Source organism: Malania oleifera, chromosome 12 (assembly GCF_029873635.1).
Source record: "Malania oleifera isolate guangnan ecotype guangnan chromosome 12, ASM2987363v1, whole genome shotgun sequence".
Taxonomy (NCBI): Eukaryota; Viridiplantae; Streptophyta; class Magnoliopsida; order Santalales; family Ximeniaceae; genus Malania; species Malania oleifera.
Genome location: NC_080428.1, coordinates 88,093,986 through 88,109,995, shown reverse-complemented (window position 1 = coordinate 88,109,995; position 16,010 = coordinate 88,093,986). Strand labels below are relative to the sequence as shown.

The 16,010-nt window shown below is 36.6% G+C and overlaps 1 protein-coding gene across 7 annotated transcripts in view; it reads left to right on the top strand.

Moving 5' to 3' along the window:
* Nucleotides 1-16,010, top strand: part of LOC131144471 (cation-chloride cotransporter 1) — a 131,885-nt gene that overhangs the window by 18,038 nt on the left and 97,837 nt on the right. For 4 of the 7 annotated variants that reach the window (XM_058093142.1, XM_058093148.1, XM_058093147.1 and 1 more), the window contains exons 4-5: nt 622-713; nt 10,425-10,539. In XM_058093142.1, coding sequence (XP_057949125.1) covers nt 622-713; nt 10,425-10,539 — 207 coding nt within the window. Of the gene's footprint in view, nt 1-621; nt 714-5,549; nt 5,622-10,424; nt 10,540-16,010 lie in introns of all 7 variants that reach the window. The other 3 variants (XM_058093145.1, XM_058093143.1, XM_058093141.1) reach the window with 1 other exon arrangement.

Here is a 16,010-nt window from a genome sequence, read left to right as displayed (position 1 = left end):
AGGATTTTTTGGCAGTGACTTTTGCTGGATTTGGCGGGAAAAAGGAAAGGGCAGTGCTTTGGAAATGTGTTTTTTTTTTTTGAAGTTTTTTGGGGGTTGCGGATGGAGTGTTATGTGCGCATTTTTCTAGGGAAGAAGTTGGCTTAAGTGCTGGTTTGGGAAAATATACATTATTGTGCTTCTCTTTGGTGTGTGGGACAAGGGAGTTTCAAGGGGGTGAGCTTTTTTGATTTTCAGTGCAATTGGCTTTATGTGTTGGAGTGTTAGTTTTGTTATGGTTTTTTTTTTTCCTCTTTTGTTTGTTAGTCTGTAGGTTGTTCCTTTGTGTTTTCTATCTGGACTTTTCAGACTTTGTTAAGGAGATGCCTTGTTCTCCTGGATGTATATTCTTATTCTATTAGTGAAATCTTCTTTTATTATAAAAAAAATCCTTACTTTTGCTTCCTCAAAATCAAGTCCAATTCTGTCCTTTAGTTTGCCTCCTGATTTGGTGCTTTACTTTTTGACTTGAAATTGTTAACCATAACTTGTGTATTTTATTAATCTTTTGTACCATGATCAAATATATTGCAATGCATTGCATTTCAGATGTTTATCTGTGTTTTTAGTGTATTCATGCAGATTAATGATGTCAAATTGGGGACTATGATGGGCGTATTCATGCCGTGCTTGCAAAACATTTTGGGGATAATTTACTATATCCGATTTTCTTGGTAATTCTCATGGTGCTTGATGTTTATTTTGTCATTTCCTGTTGTTTTCTTTTTCTTAAATTTTAATGCTTTAGTTAACAACTTGACTGTATGGTGTAGTTATCCTTCTTTTCTATTTTCAAAATTATGGCATTGAATTAATATTTTTGGTGCATGCTTAATTTCTAGCGAAGTGATTGTTGAAGGTGGGTCACACCTCTTTCTAGTAACATCCCCTGTCCTAGAGTCATCCATTATCTCATAGTGCATAATCGTGAGGCATTTAGGCTTACATTTTTTCAGTTTCTCTTTTTGCCCAAGTAAGCTCTTCTTGAACAGCTTTACTTGTGGTGGCCATAACCACTCCCCACAGTGCCAGCCTCCTACCTTTCAACCCCTATTGCATTGCACGCCGACCTCCATTGTAAATAACATTGTGAAATTGATGGGTTAGTCGATTACCACTCCTACATTTGTTCTGGGCATGCTTTGTTTACGCAATATTTACTATATTATGGTCCATATTCGACATAATAAAGATATCTTTCTGTTAGATTCTAGATAGTTTCTTCCTATTTGTTGAAATTATGTCTTTGGCTTGGTATTGATTGGCCTTTTATGACTCATGAGTTTAGGGTGTGATTAGCTTTCACCTTCAAAGCGTGGATAATTAATAAGTCATGCGCTGTCTATGTTTGAACCTTGGAAGTTTCTCTTATTAGTTATCCACTTGATCAATATGCATGATGTTTCAAGAGGACTCAAAATCATTTTGAGAAAGCGGTTTTGATATTTTATCATATTTTGGAGATAATTTGTGCCGTTTGCCTTTGTTTGGAGGGGTTTAGTCCTTAAGTCCTAAGAAAGGAAGGTTATTTGGAATTGTGTGCCTATGCTATTGTTTGCTGCATTTGTTGGAGCTGAAAGCTAGGATCTTTAAGGGGGAAAGGAATTCTGCTGTCCTAGTTTGGGGTAGGGTTACTTTTCAGGCTTTATTTTTGTGTAATGCTTTTGGTTTGTTTGGAGGACTGTCATTGATTGATGGGCAAATGTATTTCTTTTTACTTTTTTTTTGTTTGTTCTAGGGGGATATCTTATCCTCCCCCTTTTTACCTTTGGAATGATACTTTTGATCTCTTTTTAGTTACATGCTGTACTTTTTTTGGTGATAATATAGTTTTACTGTTATCTTTGAAGGAGTCAATGGCACTCTTGCTCTCCTCCCTCTCCTCTCTTGAAGCTCGTCTTATTTTCAGTTCTTTTTAGTTGTGGCGCTATCTGTTGTCATGAGAGATGATTTTGTTCGGCATATTGCCCAGATCTGCTGCTAGAGAAAGTGGGAAAGAGGCTTTGTGGTTCTGTTAGAGAGAAACCTAGCGCGTAGTCACTTTAAGGTTTTGTTGAAGGAAGTGAAATGATTTGCATAAGGTTTGTCCTCAGTGGTTGGGGTGATTAGGGAATTTACTCATAAAACTAGATTTGGATGGGTCAAGCACTATATGGCGAACAGGGTAGGAAAAACAGGCAAGTTTTTGGAAATAAGGTTGGGGTGGAATCAGAAGAAAATTTCTGTTTTTATTCCAGTAGCGTTTCATGGTTGTGGTTGGAGGAATTTTGCAGAAGAACTTTGATCACTGGTGGTAGTAACAGTGAAGAAAAGACTTATCTTTTCGGTGAAGCACACTGAATCTGTAGTGCTGCGAGGTGATCGACCAAGCCTTAACAAAGCTTGGCTCAAGGCTACTCTACTTATGACCTAGAATTTTATGCTATTGTTCAAGCATTGAAATTCAAATTCTGGTGGCATTACCTTATTCAAAGGGAATTTATTTTGAGTTCTGATCACTAGGCCTTTAGATATCTCAATTCCCAAAAGAAGCTAATTTGGAGGCATGCTAAATGGGTGGCATTCTTGCATGAGTACACTTTCACATTGGGACATAAGGCTTATTTGCAAAATAAGATGGTAGATGCATTGTGTAGAAGGGCATATTTGCTAAAAACTATGTCTACTAGTGTTGTTGGGTTGGAGCTGATCAAGGAACAATACAAACAAGATCTTATTTTCTTGAAATTGTTGAGAAATTTGCAGCTACTAAATTTTGTGTTTTGTCTCTACTAAAATGACCTCCTACACCTTGAGGAATGTGTAGCTTAACAACCTTGAATGATACCCATCTTTCACCACAAATTCTGCACATACATCACGGTGAAATATGGGTATGTGTTTGAAGGGTTTTAAGCTATGCATTCCCCAACGTTCATTGAGGGAATACTTGATATCTGAATTGCATGGGGGAGGTTTAGGAGGTCATTTTTGCAGAGATAAGACACTAAATTTAGTGGCTGAAAGGTACTTTTGGCCTTCCATGTGCCAAGATGTGTATAAGACACTAAATTCTAGGGATCGTGATGTGTGTGCAGAATTTGTGGTGAAAGATGGGTTTGTGTTCAAGGGTGTTAAGCTATGCATTCCCCAAGGTTTGTTATGGGAATACTTGATATCTAAATTGCACAGGGGAGGTTTACGAGGTCAATTTGACAGAGATAAGACACTAAATTTAGTGGCTGGAAGGTACTTTTGGCCTTCCTTGCGCAGAGATGTGTATAAGTACGTTGATGGGTGTTGCAATTGCTGAGTCCAGAGTCCCTCCCTCATTAGATGTATCCTTTTGGTACAAAGAATTAAGAGTGGAATTTGACAAAGGAGGAATGAGTAATGTAGCTCTTTGGGAGTTGAGACCCCATTGACCTTCCGTGAAAAGGTCATTCCTAGCCTTACCATTCTTAACTTCTGGATCAGACTCATTAACAATTTGAATGAGAAGACAATTACTTGAAGGAATGATAGGCAAAACCCCGTCTTCAATTAAGTCTTTAATTAGATTATCAGAGCTCTTCAAATCGTCAACACTAGCCTGAGAATCTTCAGTGGTCCATTCAGAAACTTTATCCCCAGCTCATGCTGTCCATACAAAAAACAAGCACTTAGATCCGCTGTATTATCTGATGGTACTTCATGAATGACAAATGGTACCTCACACTGAGTTTATATGGTGAATAACCCAAAAAACTGCCACCTATCCTTTGTTCTGTCATCAACTGATCCAACTATAAGCCCTTATCAGACTCATATAAGCCCTTCAAATCATTATCAGACTCATAAAAGCTTTCCTTACCATTTTCATCCTCTTTCAGTGATAAGACTTTGCTGTTCGTCATTTTGTTTCTTACAACCATACAAAGAAAATATAAGAAGAGAAGAAATGGCTTTTTGCACATGAATATCTGTGACTTATTAAATTTCACAATATTTTCCATTGGAAATCCTTCATCGCCCATTTTATTATCGACTTCAACAATCCCTTGTAATGCATCTTACCCAACCTTACTGTTATCATGTGCAACATTCACTTCTTTATCATATAGAACTGTCAATCTGTTTCAGCAATTGGGCAATCCTTGCCCAACCCAATCTGTCCTACTTGATCTTCATTTATCATGGTAGCCATCTCAAGTGTATCTTTTTAACCACAGATGAATTTCACTTCTCCCCCTTTCTTTATCATTCGGCCCATTCAGATAAATCGCAGCCCCCTTCTTAACTTCTATTGGTTTGATAGCATCAGTCCCATCACGGTACAAATTAATTTAACCTTGATCCTAGCTTGTCTTTTCAGCATTCTGTTATATTTCTTCCCTGTATTTAGGATTCCGATGAGGATTGCTAGCAAGCTTGAGTGAATCATGAGTGACTTTCTGAGGTCTAAAGGCGATCACAGGGACCACTTAGTTAGTTGGGGTGAGGTTTGTAGGTCAAAAAAAGAGGGTTGGGTCTAGGGAAGTTGGTGTCTTAAACATGGCTCTTTTAGCTAAATGGCAATGGCACTTCCCTCTAGAAAAATCATCCCTTTGGCATAGCCTTTTCCTTGGTTACTCCGAGAATGTGCTTATTTACTACTCTGAAGAGTTTAATATAAAACAGCTTTAGGGAATTTATTTGCCTTCAGATTGTGGTGGTTTAGTTGAATGGCTAACATTTCTCTCTCTCTCTCTCTCTCTCGCATGTTGGATAGGAGGAGAAGAGAGGGGAAATATAAGGGAGTAAGAGAGAGAAGAAGGAGAGGGATAGAAATGTGGACACACCCACATCAAAAGTTAAACACTGAAATTTCAATTTCAATAGAGAACCTTTTTTGTTAACTTGTTGCAAAACATAGGTATTTAAAGACCTAATATGCTTCAGAAAAGCAAATAGAATTAGGAGACTTAACAATAGTGGAATGATACTTTTTTAATGCAGGATGTCCTATCTACTTATTTAAAGACCTAATGAATACCATCAGAAAGATACCATAGAAATAAATGTAGAAATTACAGAAATTTAAAAAGAATCCAAAATGTCTTGAATTTAACTCTCCCACCTTATGCTGCACACATCATTCTCTTCTGGTTGGGGGAGGGGACTCCATCTCAAGTTTTTAGTTGTCGAAGGAGAAGAAACCATGAATAATGAGTTAGAATTTTTCTTTCATTGTTTTCGTTTTCTTTCTTTTTTATTTTGGTTTCATTTTTTTTAAAAATTTTTTAGTGGACTTCCCAACCTCATTTAGGTGTAACTTCTCTTCCCTCTATCTAATACCATCTTTTACTTTTTAAATAAAAAATGAGTTAGAATTTTTCAATATTTGAGATACTTTAGTTAATAAAAAAAATGTTCCATTGGAAGTTTCAAGAAATTAGAAGGGGTGCCTGCTTGTCTATCATAGCAAGGAATTGATTGGGAATGGTGAATTCATTGATAAGAATATTGAAGAGTTCCTGAACATCCTTAATCACTCGTTCATGCTCTGGCAGGTCTTCAACAGTGCTGCTCACAACTTTATTCTCAAAATTTCAAGATGCTGCCAGAGTAAATTTATCTGCGAGGTTATCATCTCTATTGCAACCTTGTCTTGAGATTGTGTGAGTGGGACAGGTAAAATATTGCCCTTAAATGTTTTGGTCCTCTACAACTTTGCCACAAGTTGAGTAGGTAATACTTGAGAAGAGCTTCTTTCTTTTTGGGCTGCCTTTGGTACAATGGACCAACCATTATTTATTTAGAATGATTTTTTTTTTCAAGATAATGAACTCAGTCATTTGATCCAAATTAGCCAAGCAACAAGTGTATAACCTTTGCAGGAAGAACATCACACCAAAAAAACACAACTCAAGTGTCTGCTCATTTCAATAAGAACCAAACATCGTGATGGGTATATTTGTGTTTTTCACAAAAAAGAGTGAAGGCAGAGGGTTGTTGTTTGGTTCATGAGTTTTTTATTATGCGCAATGTGCAGCTGTAGCTTCCAAAACCAAATTCAATTGACACTGATGGTCAATCACAAATGTTGCAAACTTTACCTGCATACCTTTTTAAAGGGAGCTGGTGGTTTCCCACAAGCATCATGCTCAAAATTGGTTCCATTATGGAGATAGTACAACGTGATATCCTTTCTCTCAAAATTTGTCATATCCTTTTGGGCTGTCCATGGTTATTTGATAGGAAGGTGAAGCATGGTGGATATGAAAATTCTTGTTCCCTCTCCATCGACAACAAGAAGTATAAGTTGATGCCATCATGAATTCTTCCATTCACTAAGTTGAAGCACACTGCTGGTTCCTTTCTTATGAAACGGGATGACTCTTTTCATGGTGATGGATTCCTTGATATTTTCCCCAACTCGACGGAGTTGAGTTCTTTTCGGAAGGGGGGGGGGGATCATTATTGTAGGACAAGAAACGACTATTTGGATGGATCATTTCGACCCAAATAGGAGGCCTATGTCAAAGAATAGGGTGAGTGGTTTATTGGGTCTGAAACCCAAATGTGCTTAGCTTGTTGTTTATGCATGTGTGTGTAGTTTGCTTGTATTAGGATTATTTATGTGGGGGATTTTTTGTAGTAATTGTGTACTCTAGGGGCATGTTTGTAATGCAATGTAGTTTTAGGGGTATGTGTGTAATTTCATGTGTTTAGAGGCTTTCTTATAAATAGTGTATGAAAGCCATGATGTAGGGAGTTGTTGATGGGTGTGAATTGGAATTGAACGTGAGATCCCCCTTGGTATCTCCTCTCTCCTCCCTTCCCTTTCCTTCATCTTCTCTATTTCTTATAAATTCTCCCATGGCTGCAGAACCTTGATGCTGCCCCTGCATCAGAGAGGGAGGGGACAGTGGTGGGTGTCCTCTGTGTATGGACCTACTATTTTTGGGAGGAGTTGTATTATGTTTTTGGTTTCTGCACCCCTAGGTGGATCATGGGAGGTGATTTTAATGCAGTGAGATTTCCTAGTGAGAAGAAAAGGAGTGGTAGAGTTATAGTTAGCATGCAGACTTTGATTTTTTTATCTGGAATTGTGGTTTGTAAGATATTCCCTTGGGGAATGCTTCCTTCACTTGGTGTCTATTGGGGGGACTAGAGTGGTGGCTAGTGGACTAGATAGGTTTTGTAGACTCGCAGTGAGTGGGAGGATGATTTTCCAAACTTTTCTCATAGTGTTCTTCTTAAGACTACGTCTGACTATTTTCCAATCTTGATGGAATCTGGAAAGGTATCTCTTAGGGTCTTATGCCTTTTAGGTTTGAGAATATCATGCATCCTTCAAGCCTTGGGTTAGAGATTCTTGGGGGAGGAATTGGAAGCAGTTGGGGAGGATTCCGATTAATGAGAAAGTTGAACATTTGAAGGAGAAGTTGAAAGTTTGCAATAAGGAGGTGTTTGGCGATGTAAAAATTGGAAAATCTACCATTGTGAGTGAGTTATCATCTATGGATAGGAAGGAGTGGGAATTTAATCTTACAAATAGTGAGGAGATTAGATGAGTTTCCCTGAAAATTGTGTTAGAAGAGGTGATTTTTTAGGAAATGAGGAGTTGGAGACAAATGACTAAATTCAAACGGGTTAAGGATGGTGATTGCAACTCTTCTTTATTTCATAGGCTAGCTAATGGGAAAAGGAGTAAGAGTTTGATTAGGAAGTTTGATGTGGGGGGTGGGATAGTACTTAATAATAATCAATGCCAGATTGCTTTTGTTATTGCCATTTTTTTTCTTCAAGAATTTGTATTTGGAGGAGGATCATTGTGGGCTGATGATAAAGGGCTTAAATTGGAACCCTAGATATGCTGGTTAGATGTGTTGGTTAGAGAGACCTTTTGATGAGGAGGAAGTTATGGGGGTTGTTTCTGGGATGAGGAGGGTTAAGGCTCCAGGCCTAGATGGCTTTAACATTGCTGTCTTTCAATATTGTTGGGAAATAGTAAAGGATGATTTGCTGAAATTTTTTCGTGAGTTCTTTGAAAATGGAGTTCTTAGCAAGAGTATTAATTCCCCTTTTATAGCCTTGGTGCCAAAGAAGTCTAATTCTACTAAAGTAGAGGATTTTAGATCTATTAGTCTTGTATCTAGTGCGTATAAGATTATTACTACAGTCTTGGCTAATAGGTCGAGTGTGGTGCTTGTTGATACCATCTCTAGCACTCAAAGGGCATTTGTGGGGGGAGGCAGATAGTGGATGCTATTTTAGTTGCCAATGAGGTGGTGGAGGATATTAATCAGAATAAGAAGAGGGGTTTTGTTTTTTAACTAGAGTTTGGGAGAGCCTACCATCAAGTGAGTTGGATTTTGTTGGATAGAGCTTTTGCAAGAGAGGGTTTTGATGAGCGTCGGCATCGTTGGATTAGGGGTTGTTTGTCTGATATGTGGTTTTTGATAATTGTGATTGGTGAGCCTAAATCCTGGTTTGGTGCTTCGAGGGGCATTAGACAATGAGACCCTCTAGCTCCTTTTTTATTTGTCCTTGTAGCAGATGTTTTGAGTAGGATGGTAGATAGGGCAGTGGAGAGGGGTTTTATTAGAGACCTAGAAATGGGGGAGAGAGGGTGTGGTGAATTCTTGTCTTCGGTTTGCTGATGACACCATTTTCTTTTTAGATGATCATAGTCTTTCTTCTAGTGGAATCTTGGGTATTTTTCATTGTTTTGAGAGGGTGTTTGGGCTTAAATTTAATATGGGGAATAGTGGTATAGTGGCTTTGAATGTGCCAGTCTAGCGTGTTAGGGAGTGGGCTTTGGAAATGGGGTGTGGTATTTTGTATTGGCCTTTAAATTACTTAGGTGTCCCTTTGGGTGGGGTAACCCTAATGTCGCAGATTTTTGAACTTAGTAGTGGAGAGGGTGACGAAGAGATTAGATGTTTGGAAGGGAGCCCTCTTCTCTCTTGGGGGTAGAATTACCTTGATTCAGGCTTGTCTTGCTAGCATTCTGTCATACTTCCGATCTGTTTTTAAGATTCTGGTGGGGATTCCAAGAAACCACTGGGTTGCTTAAGTCGCCAACAAAAACAGAAAGAGCTTTATTTTGATCAGAACTTAGATGAAAGAGACAAGGGAAAGAAGTGGAAAATGGTGCATTTCCTAGCCAAGGGTCTTTCCAAAAACGAATATAAGACACCCCCCCCCCCCCCTTAAGTTTAGTATGAGGGTTGAAAAAGGGATAGATCTGAGAAATGGACCTCCCACTCATTACTTTAGGAGACCCTCAATGATAGGGAGATAGTGGAATTGTCATCTTTGTTATCTTTATTGAATGGGAGTAACCTTTCTTCGGAGAGGGACGTTCGTTCTTGGTCTTTGGGCCAATCAGGAGTGTATTCTTGCAAATCTTTTTTAAAATTTTTGATTTGTTCAAACTCTTCTTTCCCACTCTATTATACTATTTGGAAGGGCAAGATTCCTCCTAAAATAAAGGCTTTTACTTGGTTGGTTGTGCTTAACTAGATAAATTCTAATAACTTGTTGCAAAGTAGGAGACCTATGCAGGCTCTCTCTCCCCTGATCTATGTATGTTCTGTTACGAGAACTCTAAGACAACTTCTCACCTTCTTTTGCACTGTGAATTTGCTTGGAGGATATAGAATATGCCTTTTGGCATTATTGGAGAAAGCTGGGTTTATCATCCTTCAGAGGAAGACTTTTTGGATAAATCCTTCGCAGGCTTTGGTAGAATGAAGGATAGGGCAGCTTTGTGGAAGTGTGGTTTTTTCACAGTATTATGGGGTTTATGGATGGAATGTAACACTCAGATATTTCCTGGGAAAAAAATAAACCAGATGCTTACTTGGGAAAAAAGTACTTGGCCTCATTGTGGTGTGTCGGATATGGATTTTTAGAGAGGCAAGATTGTAGGAGTTTCAAAGAGATTGGAGGAACACACTGATTTGATAACCTCTTTTCTCTTGGGTATTTTTGTTTGTTTAGTTTTGGAGTGTCTGAGTTTGTCTCGGGAGATATCTCTTTCTCTCTATTGTAAATTCTATTAATGATATCTTCTTTTGTTATAAAAAAAAATCTTTCTGAACAAACAAAAGTCTTTTTCTTTCTTTCTTATGTTGTGGACTCAGACCCTACCTGCCCTCCTTGAGAATGCACTAAGTAATACCAATTCAATGCCATACAATAAACGGAATGGAGAGAAAAAAATAGAAGAGGTGAAGAAATCGAGAAAGATAAGAAAGAGAGGGAGAGAAGTGTTCTTCTTAGATATATACTGTGTTGCTAGTTTTATTTTATTTTTATTTTTATTTTTTATTACATTTTCTTTATCTTTTCTAAATAGTTAAGTTAGTAGAGTGTTTTTGTTTTGGACTGGCCAGACTTCTTGTTATTATTATTTTGAATTTTTGATTATGCAGGATTGTTGGTATGGCTGGCATAGGTGAGTCACTATTGCTGGTCTCATTTTGTGGCCTGTGTACTTTCCTGACTTCAATATCTCTGAGTGCCATTGCAACTAATGGTGCTATGAAGGTACCACAAATATGTAGATATATTTTAATTCATTAAAGCAGTATTATTGTTTTTCTCCAATTCTAGTAGGACAATTGCTGTTAAAAGTTTCCCCTAGAAATTCTTTTAGCAACAATTTTTGGTATGTACTACATTGATATTATGTGGTGTTTGGAAAAATAGGGGTAATGCAGGCAATAGATATTCAGGTTTAGGATTTGGATTCTTAAGGAATCCATTCTCCTATATCTTTCCTTGAACATTTTACCAAACCTTTACCCTATGTTTAGAGAGGCCTTAGATATGGATTTGTATTGGATTTGGATAGGATGTAATATAAAATTGTATTAAAATTTGTCTACATCCACCAAATCCAAATCCAAGGTCTGAAATCCATACTCCCAAACGCAGCGTTAAGTCATTTCCCCACATTGTTTATCGGGAAAGAAGAGGCCCCCCTTTAAGACAAAGGGGATGTTTGATAAAATTAAGCATTAAGCGCTGAACAATGAGTATACTTATGAATCTGTGAAGCTGGCTATTGAATATAACTAGGACCACTCTCTGAATTTGAGTATTGAATTATTTTAGTTATTTGATAACTAACAAATAACTAATCTCTGAATATGTGTAGTTTCCCCATTTTAATCTTCTAAAACTTGCAAAATGGAAATTTAAAGTTAATATAAACATTTGAGTTTTTTCCAAAATAATATTATTTTAATCAAAATTATTTAAAAACATTGATTTTTTGGTATTGGAATCACATATTGGAATCAACTTTTGGATCACAGTTTTTTCCAAAAATTGCATCAATTATTGGAATAACAGGCAACAAAAAAAAGCCACAATATAATCCAAAATCAATTGGAAACTATTAACACCATTGAACAACTGTCTTTTCCCTGACCTCCATTTTTTGCAACAAATCTCCCGTCCTTTTCCCCTTCCTTCTTCCTCCCTGTGTTAAAGCCCTCTGTTTTCCAAAGACACAACTAGAGCTCCAACCAACATAGAAATCCTCCCATGATTCTGAAAAAAAAAAACATTAAAGGATTTGGATTGAAATTGGCCAATTGTTTTAGAGAGAATCAATGATTTTTTTTTTTTAAACAGTTCTAAAAATATCCAAAAGCATTTGATCTGATATGAAATTTTGTCAAAGGTACCCCAGTTGTCCATTGAAGACATTTTTTTTTTCCTTAGCCAATCACCGAAAACCACTTCTTGTTCATCATCGACTGCCTATGTGTGTGTGTGTGAGAGAGAGAGATTAATATGTTCATAGGAGATAAATCTGTTCATGGCGTAGATGAATTAATTCTCTATCAGTGGGAGAGATGAATCTGTTCTTGGGGAAGTTTTGTTCCTGAATCTGTTTTGAGCAAGAGGAAGAGATGGAGGCATATTTCTTTCAGGGGCAAATTTGTGAAGAAGCAATTCAGTGAATGCTCTGAATGAACGAGAGGAGAGAAAAGCTGATTGCACTAGAGGCATGAGGAGGCTCCTAAGAGATGTAAACAAATAGGTTCACTTTATTTTGAGCCATTTAGAACCCAGCCTCTATTTAGATGCTATTAAGTGCAAACAAATGATCCCAAAGACTTATTTGGTTGGTTGTTCTTAAGAGTTTGTTGAAATCTTGTGTAAATTGGAATGCCAATCACAGCCATAGATCTCCACCATTATACCCTTAATCACTCTTAGTTACTAAAACAGCAAGAATATTAAACATCCAATAACACTCCGCCTCAAGTTGGAGCATAGATTAATTAGCAAATTTGGATCCTAATAGTCCAATTTCATCCAAAAGATCTAGTACATACTCCCTTTATGAAATGATCCTGATACAAGATGTGATACTTCTATACCCAAGAAGTATTTTAAGTTGCCCAAATCTTTAGTCTGAAACTTTGTTTGGAGAAACTGCTTCGAGCTTTGATACCTTGATCATTATTACCTGGTGGCAGCATGGCAATAAAATACACAGTTATTAACTGCACATTATTAAATGCTGAACTCAAGTAAAATTGCATTGGACCTATCAAATCATGCTCTAGGAGGTTGCTTGAGACCATGTAAGGATTCTTTTTAGGGGGCACGCAAATGTTAACTCCCCTTGAGCAACAACCTATTTGGTTGCTCCATATGTCCATATAGACCTCCTTTTGAAGATCACCAGGTAAAAAGACATACTTCACATCCAATTGATGTAAAGGCTAGTGACATGTGGTGGCTAAAGAGATGAACAAATGAAATAAGGAAAGTTTGGCAAGTGGGAAGAATGTGTCATAATAAATTGAATAATCGAAATCCTATGCCTAAGTATGTTCTTTGGCAACAAGACGAGAATTCGAACGAGTCATTGGACCATTAGGGTTGATCTTCACCACATACACCTAGTGACAACCAACCACAAGCTTATCATGAATAGGTTTGTGTTCCCAAGTGTTATTATATCATGTAATGCTTGAATGGACTAAGGCTTCAATGATGTATTAAAGAAAGAAGTAACATTGGATATAGTACTAGCAAAACAACAATACGAGGGTGACAAGAAAATATGGCAAATGAAATTAGAGATTGGATGTTGGGTACAAGGGCATTTTACCTTTGGGGACAACAATAAGAAGATCAACACCTTGGGAAAAAGGATTATATGAAAAAATGAAAGGTGTAGGAGTAAAAGCTAGAGGTGTCTCTCTCTCTTGAGTTGTTGTTGTATATACAGTATACACTTGCAAATTAGGATGATTCAGTAAAGTAGATGAAGATGCAAGACGATGACTTGAAGAGATAATATATCATAATTGGAAAGACAAGGTTAGCAGGGCAAGGTAGGACGAGTGAGACATACTTGAATATACATGAAGGTAAAAAGAACAGAGGATCATTGGGAAGAAAGCATAATTGGTCAACATACCACCAACAATAAAGGATGGTATTTTGTTGATCCCAAATACTTTTAAGGACATTCATCCAATACATTTGGGTATGATTGATTTCAAGGATGTTTTTATTTCTCCTCTCTTAAACTCAATTTATTGTGGAGTGTGGGCACAAAATGGGGTAATGAAGTGGGTAATGAGTGTTGGAAAAATAATAGAAGGAAAAAAGTAACTACTATAAAATTAAATATAAATAAAAAACACATATTAGAAGTCAAGGCATGGAAGCTGATGGACCATTGACCTTAAATCCGATTTTGTGCCTATGAAGAACATGTCTCAGGGCATGTAGTCATTGCGTGCACAATCTCCAAGATTAATTAGCAGGCTCAGTTTTGTGTGCATTCACAAACGCCAGAGCTATAGGAGATGAGTGTCTAATTATCAAACATGTCAAAAGAGAAGAGAACGAGAAAAGAATAGAAGAATATATTTCACATCTTGTTTTGTCAGGAGAACAACTTTATAGGCTAAACTAGAATAACTTCTAGCGGTAATAACACAAAACCGTAAAATTAATTCTTAATATTATAAAAACGGAAAAAACTGAAATATTAAAAAAAAACATATACTTAATTAAAAAATAAACTGATGGCTGTTAAATTATATGCATTAAATGTATATATTTTCAATTTGAAACAGCCAAACATTAATACCATCAATCCCCCACATGGCTCAAATTAAAAAACCAACGAAAGATAAGAAATACTGTTAAATAACCACGAGATGTAAGCATTGAGTGACAATACCTTTCAGTCTTGAATTGCACTTAGAGAAAATGTGTAACGAGTTACAAGAACTTTATGAATATTAAAATCTTGAACCAAATTCTTTTAGTGTAACACTAAAAACACATCACTTGCATAACATATCTTGACACAAAACTCCTGCAGGCTGGTATGAAAGGGCATACACTATAATTGGTTTATCATGAGTGCTGTAGAAAATTTAACCAAGTAAACTTTTATAGGAAGTGGCCCAACTTCCAGACTTACATAGGTAAATCTATCAAGTGTGTAACTGTAGTTAAACACACTACCTAACAAAGGCTATGGATTTATTAAAAGATAAACTCAACCTCGCAAAATTGTAGTCGCACTATTTTAACACCATAGGGATGAGCAAAACAAATAACACTGCTCACCAAACTATTCAATGACTTGTTATTACCCATTGAACCTAATTTATGAGATCTCCAATCACATAGGTTGGGTTGCTATCATTAGTAGTTTGTGTTAGGGGCTTAAGACCACCCTCTCGATGTTTTTCTAACTAATCCTTTAGGGAAGGAGTTTATTTTCCAATAGCTGTTTCTTAATTCTTATATTTCGATACTAAGTACCTCCACATTTTTGTGGTCACTCTCTAATAATAGCCCATTTGGACTGTTCAGTTAGGTGCAGTTAGTCCACAGATACATTAACCAATGCCAATACTATGGCTCTGTGTTTAGTATCCATGTAGACAATGTAACACAAATTTACACATCAATGTGTGTAAATTAACACGCTCCAATTTATTTTCCTGTGCCATTTATGGTTCATGAATTAAGTTGTCTACTTTACCACACTACTGCTCCGATGCAAAGATTGTGTGTCATATGCACCAATCTTGCTTTAAAAAGATATTAATAAAAATTACGGAACTATGCACCATCATATATTGCACATACAAATAGGAATATCAAAAACCACATTTAATAACCTCTCACAATTAAAGATAATAAATTTGTGTCATGGAATCACATAATTGTAAAGGTAGATAATAATTTTTTTTTTTTATGCAATGAAATAGAATGACAAAATATTATAATGTTATCTACTGCAAATAGTAGAATTACCAATGCCATCTCATTTATGCGCATATGCATATACCATTTAAATAAACAAGTCAAGACCAACGATGTGGGGGAAACAAAAAACTTCTAAATTGTTCAAGCCTCAATTTTTACACTCGAGTCAATTATTATGAATCACGAATAATATTATAGATATTACTAGTTGAACTGTCAAGTACATTCAAATGGCCCATACAAGTACAATAAAAAGTATTGATTAAATATATTGTTTTTCAACAACACAAACTTTTATCTTTAAAAGTGCCTGCAGAAATACCATGTGGTTCATTCCATAGATGAAACTCCAAATTTAGTAATTGTAATTCAAGTCAAGAACTCCATGTAGCAATTTTGGTGCTTAAATCCGAGATTTGATGAGGTTCTTGTTATCAAGTTACATGATTCAAAGTGAAAGCTCTGTCTTTCCTCTCTTTTGCAAAACGACTTTCTCTCTCTCTCTCTCTGGCTTCGAATGTAGTAGGTGATGTCAAAATTCATGATTCAAATCAAAGGGAAGACCTTCGATTTGAGATTGGACAAGGGGAGAGATATTCAGTTTCTGTTTGTCGTTGAGATAATTCCCGCTCGGAAGAGATGGATTAAAGAGGTAGTTCTTTGGTTTGCCAATGGTCTTCCAGGTTTTTTTTAGTTGGTTAGGGGTTTTCGAAAGGTCTGAATGGGGAGTATGCTATTTTGGATGTCTATTA